Here is a 16490-nt window from a genome sequence, read left to right on the forward strand (position 1 = left end):
CTCTCTCTGACTCACACACTCTCTTCACACACTCACACACACACACACTTAATCTTTCTAACCTCTCACTCACACACACACTCTGTCTCTCTCATTCACACACAGACTCTCTCACTCTCTCTCTCTCTCGCTCACACACACACACACACACACACAGACACACACACAGACACACACACACATAGACACACACACGATTGGCTCACTCAGGAATGGGGCTCAAACCTTCAACCCTCCAACCCAAGGGTGAGAGGGAGCTGCCCACTGAGCCAAGGCCAACAGGTCAGGCAGCACCTATCCCAGGCTCAGGAGATGCACCACTGCAATGGATGGTGAAAGGGAAAAAATCAAAGTTTAGGTACGAACAAAACATCTCCTTTAAATAGTGAAATGTTAAATTCATGTGGAACAAAGGATGGACCTCCTACACGTAGAAGTAAATAACTGGAATATTCAGTGAGCTGAGCGTGTGCTAAGTCAGGATGCAGGCCAATTGGGTAATGGGAAAGTTTGGGGATTAGAAAGGTGATCTTCAATGGACAATGAGAGGGAATGTCTTCAGTGGGGATTAGGGAATTGAAAAGTTAGTCTCCACTTGAAGAGTTGGGTAACTAGATTTTTAATGCATCAATAGATTAAATGATCATTTCTCCATGGTTTGCTTTGGATGTGGCCTACATCAGTAGCTCCCAACAGAGCTGTGCTGTAATTTGCATTTTTAAAATGGCACATTAGAACATACATGACCACAAGTCAGTTCCCCCCACCAACCCGGGTTCACTCAGATCTCTGAACGGACCTGACTCCTGTCCTCTCAGTGATTGATGCTGTTGAAGTCCGTTCCCAGCTTGGGATGCTAGCACTCCGTCCTCCAGGCAGGGTGCAGGATCATCCCTTTACCAGCCCGTCGCTGGGTACGTCAGTGGCTACATGCCTGGAACCAGGTCGATCCCTTACCCGAAGGAGAGGGGCTGAGTGGAGAGCAGAGGGGGCTTGAAGGATATGCGAGTGCAGGGTTAACCCCCAGAAGGTTGGGATGAGGTTGGGTGTGAAAATCCCCACTGAAATGAAGGAAGGATAGTGGGGAGCCAGCAACCAGTCAGCTCCCAGGAGGTGGGTTAATTTCAAGATGACAGGTTTAATCTGCCTTCCCATTTGATCCCTGGACGGTCTATTTTCCCAGGCCATGGAAGGGAGTTGAATGGAGGTGGCAATTCTGTTTGTACCTTTCCAGCACAGCTTGCAGGGGGAACCTGTAAGCACAGGAATGCTACACTCTGACTGCCAACCCAGCCATTTCCCATAATCAAACATCCTTTCCTGCCCCAGAATCAGCCACCATTCCTTCTCACTGCCCCAGGTTCTGAGACATTCTCTTCAGCTCCGTTACGTGCAGAAAGCAAAGCAGGATGAGAAGTTGGAAGCTTGCGATTGTGACACAAAACCACCATCCATACACCCCACCTTACCTCCCCCAACCCGCCCAAGGATTTTGTCATTGTAAAGGTTTTAATGGAGTGTGTTTTGGAAGGGTGTCTTTGTTCTGTTCGGCAGGGTATAAATGGTGCAAAGTTTGGGGTGACTGGAGTCATCGTTTACACCGATCCTGCTGATATCAACGACGGAAAGACCAACGACAAAACTGAGACCTACCCTCACTCCTGGTACCTGCCCCCCTCTGGCGTTGAGCGTGGCTCCTACAAGCTCAATTTTGGTGACCAGCTGACACCTTATTACCCTGCCAAAGGTATGGTCACCACTATTTCCCCTAGGGCCTTGTGTTAGGAGTCTAACTGCCAGCCTAGATCCAGAAAGGCATCAGCCTTATCGAGTACCAGCACTTCTGTTCAATACCCAGCATGGGCTCTCAGACCTAGTCCTTGTCCCAAGGTCCCTGATTAGAGTATACATCGAATCAGAGAATCCCTATGGCATGGAAGCAGGCCATTTGTCCCACTGAGTCCACACCGACCCTGTGGAGAGCATCCCAACCAGAGCCATCCCTCTACCCTATCCCTGTAACCCTGCATTTCCCATTGCTAATCCACCTAGCCTGCACTTCATTGGAAACCAGAGCACCTGGAGGAAGCCCACACAGACATGGGGAGAATGTGCAAATCCCACACAGGCAGTCACCCGACGGTGGAATCAAAACGACGTCCCTGGCGCTGTAAGGCAGCAGTGCTAACCACTGTGCCACCGTGCCACCCTTATCCTGAGGTACCTGCTCGGATCCTTGTCCCAGAGTCGTTACTCAGGGCATTATCCCAGAGTCTCTGTGGCTTATCCCAGGCTTTCTGCTTGGGCCTTATTCTGGGATCTGCGCTCAGGTCATTATCCCAGGGTCTCTGCCCAGGGCCTTATCCCATGGTCTCTGCTTGGGGCATTATCGCAGAGTCTCTACAGAGGGCATTATCCTCGGGTCTCTGCCTGGGGTCTGGTCCCAGATCTCTGTTTGGGACCTGGGCACAGGTCTCTGCCTATGGTCTTGTCCCTTGGTATCTGGTCGGGGTAATGGGGGGTGGCTCCCAATGTTCAGTGCTTACCCTGTGGATTTATTTCAGTGCATATATGTGACAGTTGGTCACGGGTCTGTTTGATAGAACCCTTGATGGCCCAGTGAAACTCAGGAGGTCAGCCGTAAACAAGTCTCATGTGTTACCTGTTTACAGATTATACCTTCAGAGAGGCTGAATCTGATGTCAAAGGTTTATCACCCATCCCTGCACAGCCCATTGGGTTTGAAGATGCCCGTCAACTCATCTGGTGAGTTCTTGCTCCAAGAATTTGGATTTGTTAGCCTGAACTGAGTGCTGCACACGGTTGAAAAGCACTGATGTACCTGTGGACAGAGAGCTGGCAACTAGCTACGCTGTGTGCTTAGTGACATCTCCATTGATGATAACCTTTATCAGCTGATCATTTAAAATATTTCCATTAGAAACATATGAGAAGGAGTAGGCCATTCAGCCCTTTGAGCCTGCTCAACCATTCAATATGGTCAATTGCACAGCCAAATGTCCCCATGGCTGATATTAAACCAACTGGTTTTGAGATACCTGAACAAGAGAGAGGCACAGCTAAGGGAGGTGGGTGACCAGGATGGGATGAATCTACAGAATGATCTGGAATTTGGAAGAGATATATCAAGGAAACTTGGTGGCAACCATGCTGAACGCTGTAACTCAAGGCTCTGTCACTGGGGCAACAGACAAGGTTGGAATTGGAACGTTAGAAAGAGGTTGGAGAAAGGAAAAGAGTTAGAGAGAGAGTGCAGGACAAGTGGACAAAGCTGAGGAGGAGAGATGAGGTTAATCGGACGTAATGGCCAGAAGAGACACATTACATGGATGGCACAAGTGGGGAAGGTGATGGGGGAACACATGGGGAAGGTGATGGGGGAACACATGGGGAAGGTGATGGGGAACACATGGGGAAGGTGATGGGGGAACACATTAGATTAGACTTACAGTGTGGAAACAGGCCCTTCGGCCCAACAAGTCCACACCGACCCGCCGAAGCGCAACCCACCCATACCCCGACATTTACCCCTTACCTAACACTACGGGCAATTTAGCTTGGCCAATTCACCTGACCCGCACATCTTTGGACTGTGGGAGGAAACCGGAGCACCCGGAGGAAACCCACGCAGACACGGGGAGAACGTGCAAACTCCACACAGTCAGTCGCCTGAGTCGGGAATTGAACCCGGGTCTACAGGCGCTGTGAGGCAGCAGTGCTAACCACTGTGCCACCGTGCCGCCCACATGGGGAAGGTGATGGGGAAACACATGGGGAAGGTGATGGGGAAACAAGTGGGGAAGGTGATGGGGGAACACATGGGGAAGGTGATGGGAAACAAGTGGGGAAGGTGATGGGGAACACATGGGGAAGGTGATGGGGGAACACATGGGGAAGGTGATGGGGAACACATGGGGAAGGTGATGGGGAACACATGGGGAAGGTGATGGGGGAACACATGGGGAAGGTGATGGGGAACACATGGGGAAGGTGATGGGGGAACAAGTGGGGAAGGTGATGGGGAACACATGGGGAAGGTGATGGGGGAACAAGTGGGGAAGGTGATGGGGGAACACATGGGGAAGGTGACCAGTGAGCAAATGGGGAACATGATGGGGGATCAACTGGGGAAGGTGACAGGGATCACGAGGAAAGTGGGAGGGTATCAAATGGGAAGGCAGGGAAGGAGGTGGGATCAAGGGGAATAAGGTGGATTCAGCAAAATTATGGGGCGATATTCTCACGTCACAGAGGTATCCCACAGAGAGTCTTGACTGTGGGCTTCTATGATTGGTGTGCTCCAGCTGACATCATTCACCCTGTTGGCCAATCTGATGTTGAATGCTCCTTCATTTCTTTCAGCGGATTGGCTGGGGATGAAGCTCCTGAAAGCTGGCAAGGAGCCCTTGGCTGCAGATACCACCTGGGTCCTGGCTTCCACAACAAGAGCTCCTTTGCAAACAGGTTAGCCTGCTTTGATGCAGAGATCGATGAGTTTGTTAATGCTTGGCTGAATGCTGCCATTGGAGATTTAACTGGGCAAGGTTGGTTTGAACCAGTATCTGTTTCTCCACAAGCACCATGACTGGATATAGTCCTGTTTTCTCTCATTGTTTCACTGGATGTGGGCGTCAATGGTTAGGCCCAGCATTTATTGCCCATCCCTAATTGCCCCTTGAACTGAATGATTTGTTCAGCTAATTCAGATGGCAGTTAGGAGTCAACCACTTTGCTGTGGGTCTGGATTCCTGCATCGCCCCAGGCCAGGTACAAGCAGCAGATTTCATTCATGAAAGAGCATTAGTGAACCAGGTAGGTTTTTACAACAATTGATGAAAGTTTCCAAGCTCCATATCACTGAGAAACATAGAATCGTTGATAGAGTCATAGAGATGTACAGCACAGAAACAGACCCTTCGGTCCAACCTGTCCACGCCGACCAGATATCCCAACCCAATCTAGTCCCACCTGCCAGCACCCGGCCCATATCCCTCCAAACCCTTCCTATTCATATTCCCATCCAGATGCCTCGTAAGTGTTGCAATTGTACCAGCCTCCACCACTTCCTCTGGCAGCTCATTCCACCCTTTGTGTGAAAAAGTTGCCCCTCAGGTCTCTTTTATTTCTTTCCCCTTTCACCTTAAACCTATGCCCCTCTAGTTCTGGACTCCCCCACCCCAGGGAAAAGACTTTGTCTATTTACCCTATCCATGCCCCTCATGATTTTGTAAACCTCTATAGGGTCACCCCTCAGCCTCCGACGCTCCAGGGAAAACAGCCCCAGCCTGTTCAGCCTCTCCCTTTAGCTCAGATCCTCCAACCCTGGCAACATCCTTGTAAATCTTTTCTGAACCCTTTCAAGTTTCACAACATCTTTCTAATAGGAGGGAGACCAGAATTGCTTGCAATATTCCAACAATGGCCTAACCAATGTCCTTACAACCGCAACATGACCTCCCAACTCCTGTACTCAATACTCTGACCAATAAAAGAAAGCATACCAAACGCTGCCTTCACTATCCTACCTACCTGCTCACTCCACTTTCAAGGAGCTATCATCTTTCAATTTCATTTGTTGAATTTAAATTCTACAGCTGTTGTTTGGGGGTTTGAACCCATGTCCCTTGGTTTACTAGGCTAGTGACAATACCCCTATACCGCCATCCTACTTTTCCTGTTGTCCTCCCTTGCCTGAGGTTGGCCCTGAGCTATCAGATGGCGGCCGTAAATTTCAATCCTCCAACAGATGCGATATTGGCCTCAGGACACTGCACTCCTGAGTGGCCGTGAGACCTTTTACATCTTCCCGAGTATGGTCTCAGTATTACATCCCAACTGAAAGGCAACATCCCTGACAATGCAGCATTCCCTCAGCACCAGCCTGCATTGTTGCATCCCTAACTAGTTCCAACGCAGACAGAGAGAGAGATAGGGAGAGGGAGAGGAGGGGAAAAACTGATCAGGACATCTTAATGCTTAAGGCGTCATTGACTTGCACCATCCCTCCCTTTCAGGAAGAGGGGAGCACACTCTGGCCTAATACAGAGCTGATGATTGAAGAACTCTTGTGTTAAATGCTGTGCAGATGTCACACAGTGTAGGAGTATTCAGAACTGTGAGGAAGGGTACAATTCTGAAAGAACTTGTAAGAGCTGACAGACCCTTTCAGGGGTGGGTGGGGTGTGGCAGGGGAGGATGTACTTGCACACATCACTAAAGGTGGCAAGGCAGTTTGCAAATGTAGCTAACTCAGCTCTGAGCTTTACGAATAGAGGCAAGAAGGTTATGTTAAACTTGTCTGAAACACTGGATCAGCCTCAGCTGGAATAAAGTATCTGGACACCAAACTGCAGGAAAGGTGTGAGGGAGAGTTTCTAAAGAATTCACAAGAATGGTCCCAGGAATAAGGAACTTCAGTGATCCCCAAGCAGGACAGAGCTGTCCTGCCCTCTGCACATTGCTTGACCGTACTCCCATCACAATAGTGTCAAGCGATCAAATCTGATTGCCCAGAACACAAGAGCAAGATGGTTATATTAAACTTGAATAAAACAGTGGTTCAGACACAACTGGGGTACTGCGTCCAGTTCTGTACATCATACTTCAAGAAAGATGTGAAGGTTCCAGAGAGGGTGTCGAGCAAACCCAGGAGAATGATCCCAGGGTCAAGGGTTTTCATTGACATGGACAGATTGGAGAAGTTGGGAGCATTCTCCTTCAAGAGGAGCATGGAGACTTGATCAAGGTGTTCAAAACCATAAGGGCTCTGGGACAGAGGAGAGCAGGAGATACTGTTCCTACTGGAGGAAGGATAAAGAAGAGGGTACAGATTGTGGGTGACTGACAACAGTTTCATGAAACGAGTGGTTGGGTTCAGGAATGCGCTGCCTAGGACTGTGGGCAAGGCAGGTTCACTCAAAGCTTTGCAAATGGGGAATCGGTTATTATTATCAGCAGCGGGGTGGGATGTTAAGAGTTACTCCAGTAGAGAGCTGCAATGAGACCCAGGTGCTAATGGCCTCTTCCTGTGCTGTCATCACCTTGAGATTCTCAGAAATTAACCGCATGTTGCTTTGACTGCAGCGAGGTACAAGTCAACGTGTTCAACAAGCGGGAGGTAAAACCATCAGACAATGTGATCGGAGTTATCCGTGGGAGTGTAGAACCAGGTAAGTGTGCATCTGTGGGCAGCTGGGCTGCTTCTAGCATGGAAGGGCACTGCCAATGAGAACAGTGGGAGGTGTAAAGGGCAAAGTGATGACAGGAGTCCTGTCTGCAGACTGTGGAGTCCTGCATATCCTTCTTTGGGGAATTCTGATAAAATAAAACACACTCCTGGCTCTTACCAGGCCAACTTGCACAGGATTTCACCACTTTCCTCATTTCCCTTTCCCCCACCTTACCCCAGTTCCAACTCAGCACCATCCTCATGGCCTGTCCTATCTGTCCATTTTCCTTCCCACCTATCCGCTCCACCCTCCTCTCCAACCTATCACCTTCATCCCCACATCCATCCACCTATTGTACTCTTAGCTACCTTCTCCCCATCCCCACACCCCTCCCAATTACCTCTCCACCCCGGAGGCTCCCTGCCTCATCCCCGATGAAGGGCTTTTGCCCGAAACATCGATTTTCCTACTTCTTGGATGCTGCCTGACCTGCTGTGCTTTTCTAGCACCGTTCTGATCTTGTCCCAGGATTTAGGACCACAAGCTGAGGGAGTGAGGTGTAGAGGATTCACCAATCGCCAAGGGACCAAGGCCACAGGGGACTGATGCCAGGTGAATAGGTGGGGGAAGTGACCGCGTCACTGTGAAAGATGGAGGTGCGGGTTGGCTTAGGCCTTCAGGGGGCGCCCACCTCCCAATGTCAGGGCATTGAGATGCCTTTAAATGCCACACAGTGTGCCACACATGGTTAAGGTCCAGTGAAGGGACAGATATCCCCCTCAGCCGCCACCTGCCACCCACCCTCTCGCTACCGGTTTTGAAGCATCAAACCTATCGTCGAAAAATCTTCATCAGGTATCTGGGAGCAGACGACATTAAAAAGATCTCCTCGAGTCAGGGCACTGGCCATGGATCAGTCAGACAGGCCGAGGAGCTAAGAACATCCTGTATTTATATATCTCCTTCCACAGCCACAACACCCCTCATGGCAAATTGGCTACTGCTCTGAAGTTTAGCCGACAGAAGGAGACTGGTCAACTCTGTCCTTCCCTCCACCACACCTCCTCAGCCCATGTCACTATTGCAAACTAAGAAATAGGACACCAGTTTCTGCACAGCAAGCTGTCACGAACAACAATGTGATACTGGCAAGACAATCTGTTTATTGGAACTTTTGATGGGTATGATAAATTTGAGTCCCAGGACAGGAGGAGAAATACCCCTTTACATCCCTTGTCACAGTACTGACCCTCCGAGAGTGCGGCACTCCCTCAGTACTGACCATCCAACAGTGAGCACTCCCTCAGTAGTTATCCTTCAATAGTGCAGACCCTCCGACAGTGCAGAACTCCCTCAGCACTGACCCTCTGACATTGTGGCACTCCCTCAGCACTGATCCTCTGACAGTGCGGCACTCCCTCAGTACTGACCCTCCGACAGTGCAGCACTTCCTCAGTACTGACTCTCCAACAGTGCTGCACTCCCTGAGTACTGGCCCTCTGACAGTGCAACAGTCCCTCAGCACTGACCGTCCAACAGTGCAGCGTTCCCTCAATACTGACCCTCTGACAATGCAGCACACCCACAGTACTGACCCTCCAACAGTGCAGCACTCCCTCAGTACTGACCCCCCAACAGTGCGGTACTCCCTTAGTACTGGCCCTCCGACAGTGCAGCACTCCCTCAGTACTGACCCTCCAACAGTGCAGCACTCCCTCAGTACTGACCCTCCGACAGTGTGGCACTCCCTCAGTACTGGCCCTCCAACAGTGCAGCACTCCCTCAGTACTGACCCCCCGACAGTACGATACTCCCTTAGTACTGGCCCTCCGACAGTGCAGCACTCCCTCAGTACTGACCCTCCAACAGTGCGGCACTCCCTCAGTACTGACCCTCCAACAATGTTGCACTCCCTCAGTACTGGCCCTCCGACAGTGTGGCACTCCCTCAGTACTGGCCCTCCGACAGTGCGGCACTCCCTCAGCACTAAATTTCTACAGTGCAGCACTCCTGTGACCCGTCTGTCTCTGCACCGTGTGAGTGTCCTTATTGAGTATTAAGTCTTCTGTGGCCTTGCTTCTCAACTTTCCTCCTGTTTCAGATCGCTATGTAATCTATGGCAATCATCGTGACAGTTGGGTCCATGGTGCTATCGACCCCAGTAGTGGCACTGCAGTCATGTTGGAAATCTCCAGAGTCATGGGCAAGATGGTGAAGGAAGGTGAGTAACCAGCAGAATGGGATCTTCCCCTGCCACATTGTACACTGACCTTTTACCTCTGGGGAGGTCTGCTTCAGGCCTAGCCCTGCCTAGCAGTATGACCACAGCCTCGGACAGTTGGAGTTACAGATAGCACCAAGATGACAACAGTATATTCATCAGTACTAGCATTTGAGGAAAGATGTCTGTCACACCAAAGCTGACATGACATGTACAATCTGGTGAACCCGGCATTTTGAGTTCTGCCGCATCTGGACACAAGTTTCTTGGCTTGACAAAGTAGCTGCAGGTTATGGAGGGATAATAGAAAAGTTGAAGCCACAATCTGATTGGCCATGATCTTATAAAATGGCAGAGCAAGCTGTACGGGCTGAATGGCCTCCACTCATTCCTTGTTTATATGTTCCAACATGCTTGCTGTTTCTCACAGCTGCCTTTCACTCCCTGATTTCGCATAAGCCTTCATAGACTGGTTAACGTGGAGGCTACTAGATCCTGCTCAGGTCCTCTCTCGAAGGACCACCTCTGTACTAGGCACTGGGAGCTCACTCTGCTCCCCCCTCAATTCCCTCATTTTTTTATGCCTACCATCCGCGCCCATTGGATGAGGGTGTCCCACTACATGCCAACAGTGGTCCAGCCTTCACATACTGATGCCTTGATACCCCACCACAATACAATAGAGGGAATTCTAAATGCGAAGGCTAGCTTCATCTCCACAAGGACTGTGCAGTGGTCATTCTTACTAATACTGCCATGGATGGATGCATCTGTGCCAGGCAAATTGATGAGAACAAGGTTCAAGTGGATATTTCTCTCCTGTTGGCTCCCTCATCACCTGTCACAGACCCAACCTGGCACCAGTGTCCTTTAGGACTCAATCAGCTCAGTCACTTGTGCTGCTACTGAGGTATACTTGGTGACAGACATTAAGTCCCCCATCCAGAGTCCAATCTGCACCCTTGCTATCCTCTGTGGTTCTTCCAAGTGTTAGTCAACATGGGATAGTAATGATTCACCAGCTGAAGGGGAGGTGGGAAGCAGAGTGTGGGAATCAGTTCCAGTCCCTAAACCTCTCCATCTCTCTCCTCCTTTCAGGCAGTCTTTAAACTGTTCTCTTTCACTAAGGTTTTGGTCACCCGTGTCTCAGAGCTCTTTGAATGACTCAGTGTCAGCCCTTGTTTGTTAATTGTTCCTTGACTGGGACATTATGGTTACTCACCGTTGTTGTTGTTGTAGGCAAATGGCGGCCACGCCGTTCAATCATTTTCGGCAGCTGGGGCGCGGAGGAGTTTGGTTTAATCGGCTCCACAGAATGGACCGAGGTAAGATGGACACAATCCGCAGTCAGGGGGCTCCCCGTGTTGTTTCAGCTCCCCGGGTGCTCACAGTGCATTGAAATAAATGGGTAAACCCCGAGAGGTGAGGGTGAACAAGAAACTCCCATCGCACATTCTTTGAGCACAGTTATTCCATCATGCTGAGAGCAAACCTGAGAGCATTTACCTGGCTGGCTTTCGCCACCTCAGGAGCTCCCACGGCGCTTCACATACCACACAGTGCTCTCGTAATTTGGCAACCAACCTGTGCACAAAATTGTCAGGAAATTGTCAGGATCATTTAGTCTTTAGTCAGGTTGGTCAGGATTACTGTCCTGGAGTATTGGCCCAGATGTTTATGTTGGAGTCTCTGGCCTGGGGTTTGAATCCATCACCTATAGCTACTCAATTAGCCACAGCCAACACTGCCTAGTGGTGGACACGGGAGGGTGGGAGGGAGCCTGTTGGCCATATTTCCCATTGTGTTCTCTCCCTGATTAGGAATACTATAAGAAACTGATTGAGAGGACTGTGGGATACATCAACGTGGACATTGCAGTGTTTGGTAAGAAACCTTGAGTGTTTGTCACATGTTATACTCCTCTATCTCTCCCTCATTATTTGTGTGTGTGTATGTCTTTCTGTTTCTCAGTCTCTGACTCACTGTCTTTCTCTCTCTCTGATCATGTCTGTGTCTGACTGCCTCTGTCTCTCTCTCTAGTTTTCACTCTTTCTCTAATCTTCCTCTGTCTCTCTTGATTTTGCTTCCTGTTTCCCATTTGTCTTCCCTAGTTCTCACACACATTTTCACAGGTCCTGTCTTGTTCCCTATATCTGCTTTAAGTTCCACAAACAGTATCCAGAATGAGAGGTCATAGATTTGTGATCAGGGGTAGCAGCTTTAAAACAGAAATGAGGAGGAATTACCTCTCTCAAAGGGTCATGAATCTGTGGATTAAGTACCCTAGAGTGTAGTGGATGCTGGGATATTGAATAAATTTAACCAAATGATAGACATTTTTAAATTAGTAATGGATTGAGATGTTATGGAGAGTGGGCAGGAAAGTGGAATTGAGGCCAAGGTAAAGTCAGCCATGATGGTATAAATGATGGAACAGGCTCAAATTACCTACTCCTGCTCCTTGTTCTTGGATTCTTATGTCAGGTCGTCTGGAAATCTATTTACTTGCATTTAAATAATGCTTTTAAAAATACTTTTGAGGTGAATAGTTCAGTGCATTGGAAAACCGGGTCGATGAGGAAATCAAACAGGTCTCGCCCAAGGTATCTTGTGGCACAGGAAGACAGGGTCAAAAAGAAGTTTCCTTTTACAATGATAGACAGAATGATTCCAGATGTCAGGCAATGTGCAGGTTTCAGACAGAGAAAATGAGATCATTCCGAGAGAGGAACCTGTATCAGCAGCAATCTCCAAAACAGTGAGGGCAAAAGAAAATAAGTGCCCAACGCCATGGAAGCTGCAGACAGAAAATCTCCAGAAATAGACGGCTCAAAGGTGTCAGAGAGGAGAACATCCTACCGGGCTGTTAAATATATGGGTTTAAGAACGCATGTTAAGGAGTAAGTGAGCTTTGTTAACAATTTGCTTCTGGGTCTCATGAAGTGAAGAAATAGCATAGAGTGCATGCAAACGTTTGCTGAAATGAAACTAAAATTAAGCTGTATCCACTGAGCAAGGAAACGCAGAAACAGCTCCTTCTGTGGGGGCTTGAGGATCTGTATGGTTGTTGTGGAAGGTGAAAGGGTTGAGATTTATCTCTGAGATTCTGAAATGATAGGATCATTTCAAATGGTGGAAAAGGGTTCTTGTTTGGCCTTTGTGTGTAACAAACGTGATTTTCTTCTGTTCAAAGTACATTGGCAGCCTCTTGTGAATATGTTGAGTGACTGATCTCAAGGGTAAACAAATTGCAGAAACAAACCGTGTGGTCTGTAAAGCCAGGTTTCCCTCTGGATACCAGCTGGAATCAGGAATTTTGAGAGCACCAGGAAGACCCACCTGGCGATGGTCTGAAGCTCTCTTTTAATGATGAGGTGTTTATATTGATCATTCTTTTTCTCTGCAACGGTTCCAGCCAATGCCACCTTGAGAGCCAGTGGATCCCCAGCGGTGCAGAGTGTGGTGTTTGACGCAGCTAAGCAGGTAGGCACTGTCCAATTCTCACCCGAGAAACCTGCCTTGGGTCAGCTACAGCAGCCCCTGTCCAGAGTAAAGACCCTTCCCACCTTCCATGTGATGGAATTACACAGAATCGGCAGCTTCAAAATGAGCCATTCAGCCCGTCTGCCCTGTGCTAGAGTTTCTTCTCCACACCTCCTGTCCTCTCTTACCACATCACCCTATCCTTCCATTCCTTTTTCCCTCGTGTTTACCCAGCCTCCCCTTGAACACATCAGTACAATTGAGTAAACAAGAAGGAACCTTCTCCAATGGCAGGAAGGTCAGTGATCAGAAGGATACCACAGTGGCCACAGTTTGAGAAGAATTGGAAAGTTCTTTCAAAGATCTAGCACAGCACAATGGGCCAAATGGTCTCCCTGTGTTCTGTAGATTTTATCGCCGATGTCGTAATGAGTTCCAAATTCTCACCATGCTGTGATGAAGGCACATTATTTGGAATGTTAGGTTTTGTTTTTGTGGCCATACTATGGCTTTAAATGGTGTATTTTGATTTGGTGGGTTTTTTTTAAGAGACATGTTAAGACAGAGGCGCCAAGCTAAAGAGCTTGTGAGGCATTGTGACTTTTTATTAGAGTTGGAACAATAGAAGCAGCCTGAATGGGTGTGGTCAAGCTCCCCCAAGCCAGGATATTTGGTTTTATTTTAGGAGTAGCAGCTGCTGGGGTCATGAAGCTGGGTTTGGAATCTACAGTACATCTGTTCCTGCTACTCTCTGTCAGAGTTTTCTCTTGATGTTTTTCCCCCTGGACTGGAGAATGCCTGTGAGATGATCTATTTTAATTAATTTCCTTTTGCCAAGGTGTGTTTATGGGATGTTATTGTATTGGAACAGTTACTGTTTAGTGGTTAAATGATCTATTATTCTGTTAAGTTTTCCAGTAGAATTAAATCATTCCAATTTCTTTTCTCTTTTGTTGTATTTTAACTACAGTGTATGAATAAAGTGCGGTTTACTTCATGACTGGTAGTTTAACCAATTGAATTGCATCTGAAGCGCAATGCCTGGCGAAAAAATTATGGTCCAGGTTATCTCCTTAATATATATTGAAGGGGTTTGGTAAAGTCCGTAACAATTCTAAAGTGGCCTAAACCTCATAGAGCTTCCAGTTCAGATTGTATTTCCAAACTATGGTGTTAAGAAATAAAGGACATAGATGTGTTTTACTTTTGAGCTGAGAGAGGGGTACTGGATTGTCCGAAGGTTTGATTACATACATCTAAATGTGATCTTTAAAACCTGAAGTGAATAGGTCAGTGCACTAGAAACAAGGGTGGAGGACAAAAAGAATACTATTATTGTCCAACAACAAGTTGGGAGACAGGAAGACCGAACCATCCACGACCTTTATTGTGAGGTTTAAGATCCTGCAACTGATGAGTGTTGCTGCGTTCCTGATGCGATCTCTCGCTCTAGTTCTGTGACTGGGCTTTTACTGCTTATCATTCTGGGTTTCTAGGTCTCAGCTCCTGGACACAGTGACCTGTCTGTCTATGAAAACTGGGTGAAGCATTCGAACCGAACAAGTGCTCTCCATGGCCTCATTCCAAAGTAAGTTCGCTCCTGGATATCTAACCAGAACCCCCCTGATCTTAAGGAATTTGACACAAAACCTTGTTATGGTAATAAAACTTCTCATCTGCCATTGCGTTGGTGAGGTGCAAGAGACACCGAGGTCTAACACGACGTCTGACAGTACAGGTATAATTAATTGATAGGAACAGGAAGGGGAATATCCATGTGGCAGAGGTCCAGGGTAGTGTAACAGTACAGACCTTACAAGCTAAAGAAAGACTGAATAAATGATAGGAGACTCAAATATGCAACAGAGCAGACAAAGTCTGGTGGTAGCAGAAGAAAAGCTGCCTCAAAAGACAAGGGGATTATTTATACCTTTTCAGTTCTGAAGAAATCATACTGAATCTGAAATAGCTAAGGGTGGCACAGTGGCTCAGTGGTTAGCACTGCTGCCTCACAGCACCAGGGTCTCAGGTTTGATTCTGCCCTCGGGCGACTGTCTGTGTGGAGTTTGCACATTCTCCCCATGTCCGCGTGGGTTTCCTCCGGGTGCTCCAGCTTCCTCCCACAGTCCAAAGATGTACAGGTTAGGTGAATTGACCATGCTAAATTGCCCGTGGTGTTAGGTGCATTAGTCAGATTGGGTGGGTTACTCTCCGGAGGTCATGTGGACTTGTTGGGCTGAAGGGCCTGTTTCCACACTGTAGGGAATCTAATCTAATCTAACTGTTACTTGCTCCACAGATGCTGTCAGACCTGCTGAGATTCTCCAGCATTCTGAGTTCAGGGTCATTATTCCCTTATTAACAGAGAAAGGTGTTAGCATTGAGGTAAAGTCATTGAACTGGTGAACCAGGGGGCCACAACAGTTACCACATAACTCAGGAAGTGGAGAGGATTTTAAACGAAATAGGGGAACAAGGAACCAAATTTGGGAAAGTGTGGTAAATCAAAAAGTGGAATCCAGGCCAAAGAGAAAGGAATTAAAACAGGAAATGACAAACAGATTGTGGCAGGGAAGGATAGAGAGATACATCAGCAGATGAGGTTAGAATTTATAAACAGAATGAAAGGATAAATTAAAGGATCTAAATCTGAATGCAGATTGCTTTTGAAACAACAGATAAACAGAGGTGGAAATAGAAATGAAGAAGTATGATCCAGTCGCAGTTACAGACAAATGGCTGCAGGATAACATGGTTTGGGTCCTGAATCTTGAAGGGCATTTTAGGAATGGAAGGCAAGTAGGAAAAGGTGAAGAGGTGGCTCTGTTCACTAACGATGGCACAAGCATAACAAAGCAGTGTGCCCTAGGTTCAGGCCATCAGTTTGTGTTAACAGTAGATAGAAATGATAAAGACAAGAAGTCACCTGTGGAAGTGGTTCAATACCTTCCCACCCCCAGTAATGACACAGTAAGGTGGGGTATAAAGGAAGCAATGATGAAAGCATGTCAGAAAGGCACAGTGATAATCATGGAAGATAATCATGGAAGACCGTGGGCGGCACGGTGGCACAGTGGTTAGCACTGCTGCCTCACAGCGCCAGAGACCCGGGTTCAGTTCCCAACTCAGGCGACTGACTGTGTGGAGTTTGCACATTCTCCCCGTGTCTGCGTGGGTTTCCTCCGGGTGCTCCGGTTTCCTCCCACAGTCCAAAGATGTGCGGGTTAGGTGAATTGGCCATGCTAAATTGCCCATAGTGTTAGGTAAGGGGTAAATGTAGGGGTATGGGTGGGTTTCGCTTCGGCGGGTCGGTGTGGACTTGTTGGGCCGAAGGGCCTGTTTCCACACTGTAAAATCTAATCTAATCTAATCTTAACCTACAGTGTTGACTGGAAAAGGGAGGGCAAGGTAGAGATAGCCAAGATGAGGAGCTCATAGAATGTTTTCAGGATAGCTTCTGAGAACAGCACATTCTGGAGCCAACAGTTTGACTGATATTGTGCAATGAATTAATGATCTCACATTGAAGGTCGCAATGACATAGTGTTGTTGAATTTTATATTCAGTTGGAGGAAAAGTGGAGAGCTTATACTAAA

At 48.0% G+C, this 16490-nt stretch overlaps 1 protein-coding gene across 1 annotated transcript in view; it reads left to right on the plus strand.

Annotated features, from left to right (window-relative positions):
* naaladl1 (N-acetylated alpha-linked acidic dipeptidase like 1) overlaps positions 1–16490 on the plus strand; it is a 47724-nt gene that overhangs the window by 14609 nt on the left and 16625 nt on the right. Inside the window, exons 5-13 of the mRNA XM_060855523.1 lie at positions 1555–1747; positions 2673–2766; positions 4384–4485; positions 7105–7190; positions 9292–9411; positions 10651–10736; positions 11232–11295; positions 12827–12894; positions 14391–14482. Of these exons, the coding sequence (XP_060711506.1) occupies positions 1555–1747; positions 2673–2766; positions 4384–4485; positions 7105–7190; positions 9292–9411; positions 10651–10736; positions 11232–11295; positions 12827–12894; positions 14391–14482 (905 nt within the window). The remainder of the gene's footprint in view (positions 1–1554; positions 1748–2672; positions 2767–4383; positions 4486–7104; positions 7191–9291; positions 9412–10650; positions 10737–11231; positions 11296–12826; positions 12895–14390; positions 14483–16490) is intronic.

The sequence above is a fragment of the Hemiscyllium ocellatum genome, chromosome 46 (genome assembly GCF_020745735.1).
Source record: "Hemiscyllium ocellatum isolate sHemOce1 chromosome 46, sHemOce1.pat.X.cur, whole genome shotgun sequence".
In the NCBI taxonomy this organism is placed as follows: domain Eukaryota; kingdom Metazoa; phylum Chordata; class Chondrichthyes; order Orectolobiformes; family Hemiscylliidae; genus Hemiscyllium; species Hemiscyllium ocellatum.